Source organism: Callospermophilus lateralis, chromosome 7 (genome assembly GCF_048772815.1).
Source record: "Callospermophilus lateralis isolate mCalLat2 chromosome 7, mCalLat2.hap1, whole genome shotgun sequence".
In the NCBI taxonomy this organism is placed as follows: domain Eukaryota; kingdom Metazoa; phylum Chordata; class Mammalia; order Rodentia; family Sciuridae; genus Callospermophilus; species Callospermophilus lateralis.
In genome coordinates, this window is record NC_135311.1 from 1,218 (window position 1) to 13,596 (window position 12,379).

The window sequence follows — 12,379 nt, forward strand, 5'->3', positions numbered from 1 at the left end:
ACGACGGAGGAGAGGATGGGGACAAAGTCCCTGGAGGACCTCAGCGGAAAAAAAATGAGTCTGTTCCTGTGACCCTGGCCATGGTGGAGAAATGGAAGCAGTCTGCAAAGGTGAGAAGAAGGAGTGTGGTCTGTGCAGCTGGACCCCACCACAGGCCAGAGTCTCTCCCTTGTCTCATTGAGGTGCTCATGGCTGTACAGGTGGGAAGAGCCCTTCTCTGAACAGCACACAATGTCCACATGTGTAGAGTGCTAGGAAGCCCTGGTTGGGATTCTTCAGTCATAGTTCAGCTTTTCTCTCAGGGGCTCTGCTCCCTGAAGTAAAGCCATTGTGGGTGTATCTGTTAGGTGTGTCTTGGTGTAGTTTCTTTTGCTTTATAGTGGAATGCCAACAGATAGTTCGTAAAGAAAAGATACTTAGTCCTAGGAATGTAGCTCAGTAATAGAGTGCCTGCCTAGCATGTATGGACTCTGGGCTCAATCCCCCAGCACTAGGAAAAAAGAAAGAGCAAGGGGAGGGAAGGGAAGGAGGGAGGGAGAGAGGAAGAAAGGAAGGAAAAGAAAGAAAAGGTGTTCACTTGGCTCACAGTTCTGGAGGTGGGAAGTACAACAGCATGGTGCAGCATCATCACATGGCTGGTGAGACAGCAAGCTTGCTCCTCCAACTCAGGACTCTCAGCCTTTTCCCCTGGGGCTCCTGAGCTGGGCTTATTCCCTTTCCAGGAGGATTATAGACTTGTCTCCATTTTAGTTGCCAGAACACAGCTTAGTGGCCCCGCCCCTACCTCTGCCCTATTTCTGAGGTTGTGGGGAAGGGTCTCTTTTCTCTCAGGAGCAGGTTCTTGGGGTCAGTTATCTCTTGCTCTGTCTTGTGCAACCTCCTGCTCCCCCAGGGTTATTGGTCTCTTGCTTCTTCAGCACCTCACTCCCAAGCTGTTCCATGAAGTGGTGCAGGCATTCAGAGCAGCTGTTGCTACCACCCAAGGAGACCAGGAAGGTGTTGAGGCCTGCAGGTTTCAGGTTACAGACAGCACTGGTGAGCAGGGTCTACAGGGTGGGTCAGGCTGGCTTACGTGCTCTCCTGTGAGTGACATCTGTGTCCCTTCTTCACAGTGTTCAACGCTCTGGTCACCTTCTGCATCAGAGATCTCTTTGGATACCTACATAAGCTGCTGTTTGGAAAGGCCCCAAAGGATTCCAGCAGGTGAGAGAAATAGGGTGATCAGAGCTCTGCTCTGCAAGAGAGGACACTGTCCCCAGGGCCTTGGCCCACCTAGGACAGAGGCATGGCAGACTTTGGGGGCTCCTGAGAAAGAAGAGCAAAAGAGGCCTTTGGGGGGATGTATTCTTGCCAGTGGGGGTGGCCCTGCTCCTTGCCTTTTTCTTCCAGAAAAGAAATTCTATGCTGAGGATTTCTTGAGGGCATGGTGTGTGTGTGTGCTTGGTTTTTTCTTTTTTTTTTTTTTTTTTTTTTTGGTATTGGGTGTTGAACTCGGGTGCTTAACCACTGAGCCACATCCCCAGCCTTATTTTTATATTTAGAGACAGGGTCTCACTGAGTTGCCTAACGCCTTACTATTGCTCAGGCTGGCTTTGAACTTATGATCCTCCTGCCTTCACCTACTGAGACGCTGGGATTACAGGCGTGTACCACTGTGCCCAGCGTGTGCTTGGTTTTAATCTTAGATTTTCCCAGGGCTTGGAAATCCAACTTCTGTCAGGACACCTTTGAAAGAAAGCAGAAAGGCTCCACTGGGCTGTCAGCATCATGAGGGGTTGTAGGAATACCTTCACTAGTGCATGAGAGTGTTCATGTGTGTGTAGGCAGTGTAGACCGAAGGGGTCAGGCGAGGAGGGTGGAGGACAAAGCAGTGAGATGAGCAGGCAACAAGACAAGTGGTCCATGCAACTGGACCTTGGGGAGCAGCAATAGGGGATCCACAGCTGATGCTGACTGAGATGCCAAAAGGGAGCTGAATGGAAAAACTCTCAGGGCCCTGCCCTTGGTCCATGGTGTGTTTAGCCGATTTCTGTGAACATCAAGAAACTTACAGGAACCCGGCTTTTGTTGTCAGATGTTCAGTCCAGAAGATTTTAGGGTCCAGAGTTTTAGGGAAAAATGTTCGTGAATGTGCATGGTTGGGTCTTCTTCCCAGTGCGTAGGGGCCAAAGCCACCAGTCTGCACCAGTGAGTGGTGCCTGGTTAGGCCCAAAGGTCCTGAGTGCTGCTGCGGGTTGTGGTGTGACAGGGCCAAGGGAACCCAGAGGAGGCTGGTGTATGAGGGATGCAACTGTGGCTGGGCCCTTCTGGGAAGAATAGGACTCAGTATTTCAGAGGGCAGTTGCTCTGCTTTGGCTGGGTGGGTGGTCTGAGGGAAGGGCTGGTGCTGCTTTACTGGGGGGTGGGCAACTGTGTCTGTCAGCTGCACAAAGCCCCTCAGCTTTTTGTGGAGAGAGGTGGGAAGTCTGCTCAGGGCAAGGTATGGTCTGAGACTCACTGAGGCAGCCTTGAGTCTAAGCTGCAGGAATGGGGATGTGTTTGGTTTCTGCAGGATGCTGCAGCCGTCCAGCAGTGCGCTCTGGGGGAGACTCCGCGTGGACATCAAGGCATACCTAAGTGCAGTCATGCAGGTGCTGTTCCTGTGGGGAAGGAGCATGGAAGCCCAGATCACAGTCAGGGCCCTTGCCATATTGGGTGGTCCAGTGTTTTTTGTGCCTCAGACTCAGTAAGATAGTGCCTCACAGCCCCCTTCTGCTTCCCTAGCTGGTGACCTCTCTGGCAGAAGCTACCGTGTCAGCGGCTGTCCTGCAGCACATCAGCAGCCTTGTGCCTTACTACCTAACCTTCCCCAAGCAGTGTCGCATGTTGCTCAAGGTGAGCAGGCCCATCACGCTCTGTTGGTGTGGCTAGTGGTGCACACAGCCACCCCACAAATACATCCCATTCCTGTTCAGGGCAGAAGTGTCACCTGCACCTACACTGGCTTCTGGCCAGCTCCTTTCCAACCCTCCTCCACCTGGGTACCTCATCTAGGGCATCCCCTGACCCAGGCAGGCCAGCATAACTCAGTGATGTGAGAAAAGGTTGCACTCAGGCATCTGTGTCCTAACAAGCTTTGAGAGCTGGAGTCATTATTCTCATGCACACGTAATGGTAAAGGCAAGTTGTCACGGTCTTGCCTCTACAGGGCATGACATACTGTGTTCTGTGTTTTGGTGCCTCTTACTATTTTGCTACCAGCTTCTCCTGATGTGTTTTGGGAAGGGCTGTCTCCCAGCAGTAACACAGGAGCCTCTGGCTTGGCTTAGGGAGGGGAGGCATGTGCTGGCTCTAAGGGTTCCTGGGTGAGAAGGAAGGGACAGACAGTGACATCTTCCCTTTTCAGAGAATGGTGGTTCTATGGAGCACGGGTGAGGAGTCTTTGCGGGTGCTGGCTTTCCTGGTCCTCATTAGAGTCTGCCGGCACAAGAAGGACATCTTCCTGAGCCCTGTCCTGAAGGTAGTGTGGGCCCTGAATCTGTCCATTAGGTTCTGTCTTGGGAATCAGCCTGAGGGTCTAACAGGCTGCCTTTGTGGTCAGTGCCCTTAGCTGGGCCCTGGCATCATGGCTCAGGGCAGACTAAGGTCCTTAGATCCCATTCCTCACCAAGAATGTAGGAGTGCCGACAGACACAGGAACCCTCAGCCTTCTGGGCTCTACCTCGACTCTGCTTCAGATAACCGTCCCCAAGGGGGAACATCTTGTTAGTGGTTGAGAACTTCCTACAGGAAGAATAGAATAGGTCTGAGGTCACAGCCAGCATTCAAACCCTGCTGTCCAACTCCAGACCTAGGGGGGCCCATCTGTGTGCAGGGACCCTCTGAAACCCTCATACTGGCCCAGCATGCAGCAGGACTTAACTCACTCCCCACCCCTCACCACATACCTTCCCTGCAGGGTCTCTCTGCATACCTTAGACTGTGTAAGTCTGGCAAGCATACGCTTGGGCATATGCATGGGGCTGAGTAGCATCAGAATCCTGAGGAGCTGGGGGTCTGTGCAAGGAGGTCTGCAGCCATTGGCTTGGCTGTAGTTCCTGCTTGAGGCAGCAGCTCCAAGAGAAATGTCTAGGTGTTGGCAGATGGCTTGGAGCCAGGTAGTGGGTTTTCGGGTGCCTCTGACTGGAGTCTCTCTGGCAGCAAATGTATATCACATATGTGAGGAACTGCAAGTTCACCTCTCCAGGCACTCTGCCCCTCATCAGCTTCATGCAACGGACATTGACTGAGCTGCTTGCCCTGGATCCCAGCATCTCCTACCAGCATGCCTTCCTCTATATCCGCCAGCTCGCCATCCACCTGCGCAGCGCCATGACTATGGGCAAAAAGGTGCACACAGCCATCCGTCCAGACTTGGGAGCCTGATCAGCAGAGGGCCTGGGGGCCTCCTTGAATCCAGGCCTAGCACCTTGGTGGATGTGATGGGTGGGCACACAGGGGAAGGGGCACACTTTGCTACTGTCCTGGGTGCTGACACTCAGGCAAACTCTGCTCTGACCAGGACACGTACCAGTCAGTGTACAACTGGCAGTATGTCCACTGCCTCTACTTGTGGTGCCGCGTCTTGAGTGCCCTTGGCTCCAGCGAAGCCCTCCAGCCTCTGCTCTATCCCCTCTCGCAGGTGGTCATTGGCTGCATCAAGTGAGTTCATCGGGCAAGTTTTTGGCCAGTAATCTTGTGTCCAGGGTCTTTGGGTCTTGGCAATCCCTATTGGGCAGGGCTGCTTGCAGTCAAGTTTGCTGCAGAGTGCTTTGTGCTCTGAGGGCTGAATAGGCCCAGCAACAGTGTGAAGGCCTTTTTGGTTTCTTGTGAGGTGCTTTGTGCCAGTCTGACCAGGAGGGGGCATCTTTGTCCTGAAAAGCATCCTCCTGAGCTTTGGCGATTAGACTAGGAGGGAAAGTGGAGGTCCAGGGGAGGGAGCCCTGAAAGCAGGGAATGGGGAAGAAAGGGAGCCAGGAATGAACAGCCCCCTCCCGTGTTAAAGTGTAGTGAATATGAAAGCTGCATGGGTGTTCCTCTGATCCCATCGCTGAGCAAGGAAGCAGATGCTTAGACCAGTACAAGTTCAAAGTGTTTTGTGGTAGGTACCCTGTTCTGTTTGGGGGAATGTGATGCTACTTCCTGTAGGCATTGTGACTCCTCACCTGGCTGAAGTGACAGGAAGGCCCTCCTGGGGGTTCAGAGGCAGTGGGTAGCCAAAACTGGTGTTGAGTGATGACTTAACCAGCCTCTGTCCCTTCCTGCCTTGTCCCTCCCAGGCTGGTCCCTACTGCCCGCTTCTACCCCCTGCGCATGCACTGTGTGCGTGCCTTAACACTGCTGTCAGAGAGCACCGGCACCTTCATCCCAGTGCTGCCTTTTATCCTTGAGGTGAGTGGGTTCTGCAGTCTTGGGTCAGGGTACTTCAGTGCTCCTGCCTGCCCCTGAGTCTGCTGTGAGGTCCACATCACTTCCCTGAGCTTTGCATGGGTTCAAGGAGCACATTACTCTGCTCAGCACTTTACCTCCTAAGCTGGTTGTGTCAGTCAGTCACTTAAGGCTCTGAGGGTTGAGCCTGAGGACACTGGGTTTGTAGTCAGGGAACAGACTCTGGCCACAGAGATATTTGCTCAGGACTGCAGCGGGCAGGAGAGCTGGACTTCAAACCCAGGTTTGTGGTTTCAGAGCTTCCAAGGCCCTGCCTAGACCACTATGTGCACTTGAGCACCAGTGCTGCTCTAAGGGAGGCAGGTTAGTGTCAGATTAGGCCTTAGCCCACAGGATGTTCAAAGACTTGCTGTCTCCAGGTCACAAGGAAAGGGAACCCATGCCTGTTCCCATTCCCTTCCACTGAGGCAGGTTGCTGTTTGTGCTTTGTGAAGCTGTTGTGGAAGCCACATCTGTTTCCCTGTGACAGCCAGGTGTGATTCCTAACTGCCCCTGCTGTGGCCTCTCTACCTTGGCACCCCACTGAGGGCCTCCTACCCTGCCAACTGGCTCTAGGTGTCTCCCTAGTCTCTTCCACTGCTGTGGCATGGTTTCTTTTTCTCCTTCATCCTGGACAGTGCTCGCACACTGACCCCCCTGCCTTGGTTTATTGTAGCTGCACCTTGTGGGGCCTCCCATGCCCAGCTGTAGGTTGAGAAGGCAGATCACAGAGGCTGAAGTGAGCAGGGCATCTGGGCCTACTATCCCCTGATGTGAGGGCAGGAAGGGATGTTGAGAGCAGTTCCGTTTGGGAGTCAGGCCTCCCCCCAGAAGGAACTACTTTATTGTTTATTGCTGGGATCAGTCTTTATCTGGAGCCCAGCTCAGCTGCACAGCATCCTGGCCTAGTGCATGAGGTCTCTCTCCATGGCTTCCATTCTGTGCCCCTTTCCCCCTCCAGGCTCCTGCATGTACCCTGGGCTCCCCTGGCTTGGGTGTGAGTCTTTTAGGAATTGAGGAGGAATATCAAGGCCAAGAGGCCAGGCTCAGTGCCCACTCCCTCCCCTTTTTGAAGGCTTGGGTGCACAGTCTGTAGTGTATGGAGGTGTGGTAAGCTGCCAGTCCCTCCCAAGACTCCCATCTTCTTGTGCTCTGTCCTTCTGTTGTGGCTTTGGCCTTGTAACACTGGTTGAAGCTGTGCCAGGCCCAGGCCTCAGTGCTGCATGTTGGGAAGGGCAGGTTAAGTGGCAGGGCTCTTTACAGAGGGCACCTTCTTGGCCTTCTGAAACTGGTCTTTATGGCCTCCCTGACTTTGAGGGAGGGCCAGTGCTCCTGGTCCTGCTCTATCCACTGAAGAGGCAAAGGGGGCTAGATCTCTGGAAAGTAAACAGAGTTTGGAGGGGTCTGCAGGCTTTGGGGTGTGCTGCTTTCTGGCTGTTCACCCCTTATCTTGATGGGGCTTATGAGCTAAGATCTGAGCACTGGGATGGGCTGGGGTAGGTTTTCCAGCAGGTGGACTTCAACAAACGACCCGGCCGCATGAGCTCCAGGCCCATCAACTTCTCTGTAGTCCTGAAACTATCGAATGTCAACTTGCAGGAAAAAGCATACCGGGTGAGTTGCCCTCTAAGTCTCTGTAGATGGGCCTAGGGCTGTGCTGCATTGAGGTCACAGCAGGACCTCAGAGGGCATTGAGGTGAATGGGAGGGTCCTGCCATCCTATGATGTTTGGGTGTGGACCTTCCTGGTTCCCTGGGTTGGAGACCAGTGGATTCATAGTTTCATCCCCCATGAGCCTGAGTGTGGCTGGGAGGCTGTGGACACTTCCTTGTGGCCCCCACCCTGGACCTGGAGCAGACTCATCAGCCTGAGTTGGAGGACTCTGAGCATCTGGGCCCCATCCCCTGATGAGCTTGGTCCTTCCCTGCTGCCTCAGGATGGCCTAGTGGAGCAGCTGTATGACCTCATGCTGGAGTACCTGCAGGGCCAGGCCCACAGTATTGCCTTCCCTGAATTGGCACTGCCTGCTGTCTTACAGGTGTGTACCCAATGGTTGGCTCCCTCCCCAAATCCCCTGGGGGCCTGCTTTATGATGGACTTTGATTATCTTTTGATGGACACAGTGCCCTTTGTACACAGGGATGGAAAGGAGGTGTCTTTGTCCCAGCTTCACAGGGCTAGTAGCAGAGCCTGATCCTTTATGGTCTCCACACAGGCACCACCTTGCAGCTGGACCCCTTGGACCACAATATGTGGTACTGGTCATTGGGGTGTAGGAGATTATCAGTCACTCAGGAGGTTGGGACAGGTCTGGATGGCTCACCATGGATCCTAGCAACATGTTGGTCCATTGAAAGGCTGTCTAAGCCTTCCAGGGACCAGACCAGCCGCCTGCAGAAGTCTTTACACTGGGGTGGGCTGGTCCCTGACTGATTTCCTGTGTGGTCCTGGGGCTGGGGTGGGGTTTTCTCTCTGCTTCTCCCATGAGAGTATGGCTCTCTGCCTGCTGTTCCCTGTCTCAGGCCTGTACCTCTCATGGGGGAGGGTCAGTGCTGCTGCTCACAACTGAGCTGCATCTGAGGCCCATCCAGACAGGTTGTGTGTGTGTGCGTGCAAGGCTGCACATGCACAGTCACTTGCTGTCCTTTGGCACTTGGCAGTGGCCTGGGTCCCAGATAGGAGTGCCTGGCAGTCAGGAAGCTTGTGCTGCTGGATTCAAAGGTCTCAGGGATAGGGGACTAGAGTAGGGGTAAACAGATATTTTCAATAAGTGTTCTTGGATTAATGGTTGCATGGTTTCTGAGTCTGGCTACTGGCCTTTGGCCACAGTACAAAAGCAGCCACAGAAAGCCCATTGCATGTGAGGGAATGAGTGCAGCTGTTGCCAGAAGAGCTTTATTTACAGAGATGGGCAGGCTGGAGAGCAGCCTGATTTCATCTGTGGCCCACTGTCCACTTGTGTGCACTTGGGCTCTGGACCTCCCTGGAGTCGCCATGAGGTTTTGATGGGCCCTGGACTTCCTTTGGGGTGCAGGGTAGCCTGTCTGCCTGCTGGGTTGATCCCCCCCCCCCCCACTTCTGCAGCTCAAGTCCTTCCTCCGGGAGTGCAAGGTGGCCAACTACTGCCGGCAGATGCGCCAGTTGTTGGAAAAGGTGCAGGAGAATGCAGAGCACATCCGCAGTCACCGCCAGAGGGTCTCTTTTGGTGTCTCTGACCAGCTTGCAGTGGTCAGTAGGGAACTGGTATCTGGAGCGGGGGTGGTGCTGCTTGAGGGCACTCGTCAGGGAATGGCTGGGTTTGAGGTTTGCCCATAGCGGGACATGACTCTGAACTGCCCCACCCCTAGGATGCTTGGGAGAAGCAGGCCCGAGAAGAGGGGACCCCACTCACCAGGTACTATAGCCACTGGCGGAAGCTGAGGGACCGCGAGATACAGCTGGAGATCAGTGGCAAAGAGCGGGTACATCTGGGGTGCCAAGGGAGTGGGTGGGTCAGCTAGATTCAGATCTTGCACATCGGCATGACTTTTAGGACCAAGCAGAGATTTGATGGGGATGACTTTGGTGGTGGTGTGGGTGGGGCATGGGAGGACTATGGCTGTTTGAGGAGGTGGTGATCCTATGGGGTAGTGTCAGGAGTTGTCACAACCAGGCATCTCCCAAGGGTAGGGGCCTTGGGGGGAATGGAGTGGCTACACGTACTTGTCACACAGGCCAGCCTGTGGACCCCAGGAAGGCAGGTAGAAGGGCTTTAGCTTTTGACTCTGGGCATGGCTGTGGCTATGAGTTGGGGTGACTTGAGAGACTGCTTCTTGGAGTAGCATGCCACCAAGGTGCTGGCTGTCCTGGGAGGGATGCTACGGATGTGGGAGCAGAAAGGTTACCAAGTAGCAAGTGGCCAAGCAGGGTGCTCCTGAGGGCTGCTGGAGGCTTATGAGGGAAATAGTGTTGGCCTCTCTGAACCCCCTGCCCATGCCTACCTACTCCTCTGGTTCTGATTATTCCAGCTAGAAGATCTGAACTTCCCAGAGATCAAACGGCGGAAGATAGAGGACAGGAAGGATGAGGACAGGAAGGAATTTAAAGACCTCTTCGACCTGGACAGTACTGAGGATGAGGAGACCACAGACTTTTGGGAGAGAGGTGGGGGCTGCCCCTGCTGTAGCATGTGCTCCTGGAGATGGGGAGGGTGTGGATGGCCATGGGACCTCACAGCCAGAGGGGTCCCCACCTCAGTGTTTTCTGTGCTGATTGCTAAGCATCCCTACTCCTAACTACTCTGTTTGGTCTTCCACCTGCAAGTGGAGAGAAGGGTGGTCCTCTTGCTTGTGGCTTACCCTCCTGTGGACCTCTGCTGGTGGTCGCTGGGTGGGGGGGCTCATCATGAACTCTTCTCGGTTCACAGAAACACCTGGGTCCCTGAGAACTCGGCAGGGGCTCAAAGTGGAAGAAGATGATAACGACTACCAGGATGAGGAAGATAGCAGCAACTCAGAAGGTGAGTGGTTCTTGGGGCAAGGGATCTGGTCCTTAATCCCATCTGGCAACAGAGCCATGGGAGGGCAGCCCAAGCCCGGCCCACTCCTCCCTGGGGTGCTCAGCCAGCTGCTCTGTTCTCATGGGCTCTAGCAGCCAGCTTATAATGCACCAATAAATTAATTAATTAATGCTGTGATTAATTAGTGATGATTAACCTCCAAGACTGGCTTCCTCCCGATAAGCAGAATTTATGTGGCCTTTTCTCTCCTTGCAGATGGAGGCCCAGACGCAGAGGCGGGGCTGGACCCTGGTGAGCTGTGGCAGCTGGCCCAGGGGCCCCAGGATGAGCTAGAGGATCTGCAGCTTTCCGAGGAGGACTAAGGGTCTCCTGCAGTGCCCCAAAGGCCCTGAGGCCAGTGTCTGTGCAGCAGGAGGGCAGTAGACAGTGGACAGGGCTTTATTGTCACAGCACGACAGACCAGATGAACCAAGAGCTGTGCTGACCTGGGCAGCAAGAGCTAGCCCTATGCAGGAGGCTGGTCCTGCTGCAGGTCACAGCAGCCTGCTCCAGAGAGGTGGCTCCCTGGCTCCTCTACTCCTTTGTCTTTGGTTTGTCTATGGACCTACATTCACTCCCAGAAAGTCTTTGAAAACTCATTCAGTCCTTTTAAGTCACATTTTTTCCTTTTAAAAATTCTTGGTGTTTTTGCATCCAAAACTGAAAGGGAGAAAGCTGTGGGGGAGGGACCACTGCATCCTGTGCTGGGACTGTGGGCAGCCTGCTGGCCAACTCAACACAGAGACTGGGTGGCATCTGGGGCCCCTGGGAGTATTGCTGCTGTTCCATTCTCTGGCTTGGGTGAGGCTCGGCTAGTGGGTGGATGGCTCCCCCCATAGGGGGAGTTGGCTGTTGGTGGGGACAGGGGCTGCTCTCTGGAGGTAAGCTCCTGTTCAGGAGCCTGCAGGGTTGGCGGCTGAAGCGGCAGAGCCACAGGGAAGCTGGCCATGTAGAAAACTCGGCCCAGGCGCTTGGCCACCTATAAAGAAAAGCCTGGATGGGTGCCTGCCAAGGACATTGGGTGATTTCAAAGAGCCTTCATGCCCTCTGCCCACTGTCCATGCTTACCTGAGCCCGGATCTTGAGGGCAGGCCCCAGCTTCAGCCCCATAGTCGTCAGCAGGTGCTCCTCTGTCAGCAGGGGCAAGGTCTCCCCATCAATTCCTTGTTCTCTGAACACCTAGAGCAGGGATAGGGTCAGGCCTATCAGTCCGGCCCAGCAAAGGCCCAGAGAGCAGCCAGGGAGAGTAAGCAGGTTGTGTAGCTTTCAGGAAGTGGTCAAATGAAGGAATCCCCTTTGGCTTTGGGCAGGGGCCAGCATGAGGCAGGAGCAGGTGGGGCTGAGGGGTGTAGGGAAGGGAGAGGAGGGCAAGTGACAGGCCCGCTGTGCGCCCAGGACAGCTCTGCCTCACCGGAGCATACTCCCCACAGCCAGACAGGCCCCCAATGAAGCTGCAGACATCATCCACAGTCCACTTGCTGACGTCCTCAGGGGATGTGGCCGCCTCCCCGTCAGCGAAGAGTTCCCCCACGGTGCCTAGGTGTGAGTGGGTGTCACTAGGGCTTTGTCCATCCCATCCCATATCCCCACCGGTCTGCTGACCTTTGCTTGCCTTAGTTGCTTAGAGACATGCAATCCATGACTTAAGATTTTTCTGCCTGTGGAGGCCCTGCACCCCCTCCCCGTGCAAGACCTCCAAGGGTGGCTGGCCTGGGTCTCCACACCCACCTGTGTGGAAGTATGGGCTGACCGAGTAGGGGAAGCCCAGGGACAGTGGAGGGGGCAGGGTGGACCCTGAAAGAAGCCCCTTTCCCTCAGTGCTGATCCCTCCTAGGGCTTGACCTGGGGTGGAGCCCCGGCCCCCTGTCGGTGCTATCTCCAGGTCCTCTCCATCTGAGTCCTTGGGGGGCTCTTCTGAGAGATCTTGAGCCCAGAGCCCAGATGCTGTTGTCTTCTTGGATTCGCTGGGCCGAACTGAGGCAGAACTAGGGCCCCCCTTGCGCGGTGCTCTGCCAGCAGGTTCCCGGGGCGAGGTTGGAGGCTCCGGACCAGAGACACCCTGTGAAGGCAGGGCCAGAAGCGGCGCGGAGCTATGTTTCAGCACCAGCATGGCCCCGCGCCTCTGCAGCTCCTCTGTGCTGTCTGGGGCACGCAGGGCTGCTTCAGGCGCCAGCAGCTGTGGCCGGTGTGTGTTCTCCAGCTCTTTCTGGCGAAGCAGCTCCGCGGACATCTCTAGCCTAGGCCAGGAGTAGTAGGATCAGCTTGAGCGCTAGTGCCACCCACCTCCCCTCCCGGCTTTGGCCGCTCCTACCGGGCCAAGTTCTGTTTACGCAGGAGCTCCTGCTGCCGGGCGAGCATCTCCGCCTGGGCGGGGGGCAGGAAGCTGTACCCTGGGGA

General features: G+C 55.2%; 2 protein-coding genes across 10 annotated transcripts in view; one reads left to right on the top strand and one right to left on the bottom strand.

Annotated features, from left to right (window-relative positions):
* On the top strand, positions 1 to 10,581 carry Noc2l (NOC2 like nucleolar associated transcriptional repressor). The gene is made up of 16 exons (XM_077109798.1): positions 1 to 110; positions 918 to 1,035; positions 1,113 to 1,203; positions 2,552 to 2,630; positions 2,764 to 2,874; positions 3,386 to 3,499; positions 4,180 to 4,368; positions 4,541 to 4,680; positions 5,298 to 5,409; positions 6,946 to 7,059; positions 7,382 to 7,483; positions 8,530 to 8,673; positions 8,793 to 8,906; positions 9,453 to 9,588; positions 9,851 to 9,943; positions 10,199 to 10,581. Exons 1-16 carry the CDS (start codon positions 81 to 83, stop codon positions 10,303 to 10,305), a joined length of 1,794 nt encoding a protein of 597 aa, XP_076965913.1. The 5' UTR covers positions 1 to 80; the 3' UTR covers positions 10,306 to 10,581.
* Samd11 (sterile alpha motif domain containing 11) overlaps positions 10,364 to 12,379 on the bottom strand; it is an 18,665-nt gene continuing 16,649 nt past the window's right edge. For 8 of the 9 annotated variants that reach the window (XM_076861486.2, XM_076861483.2, XM_076861481.2 and 5 more), the window contains exons 10-14: positions 12,294 to 12,372; positions 11,711 to 12,219; positions 11,394 to 11,518; positions 11,051 to 11,161; positions 10,364 to 10,961 (exon numbers count right to left, since the gene is read on the bottom strand). In XM_076861486.2, the coding sequence (XP_076717601.1) occupies positions 10,716 to 10,961; positions 11,051 to 11,161; positions 11,394 to 11,518; positions 11,711 to 12,219; positions 12,294 to 12,372 (1,070 nt within the window). In that variant the 3' untranslated portion in view covers positions 10,364 to 10,715. The remainder of the gene's footprint in view (positions 10,962 to 11,050; positions 11,162 to 11,393; positions 11,519 to 11,710; positions 12,220 to 12,293; positions 12,373 to 12,379) is intronic. The other variant, XM_076861482.2, reaches the window with a different exon arrangement.

What these genes read in the sequence shown, in the direction of transcription:
- Noc2l (XM_077109798.1), top strand. Translation starts at nt 81, where the DNA reads ATGGTGGAGAAATGGAAGCAGTCTGCAAAG. An exon ending in CACTGCCTGCTGTCTTACAG is followed by an intron (nt 7,484 to 8,529) that starts GTGTGTACCCAA and finishes CCACTTCTGCAG; the next exon opens with CTCAAGTCCTTCCTCCGGGA. An exon ending in TCTCTGACCAGCTTGCAGTG is followed by an intron (nt 8,674 to 8,792) that starts GTCAGTAGGGAA and finishes CCCCACCCCTAG; the next exon opens with GATGCTTGGGAGAAGCAGGC.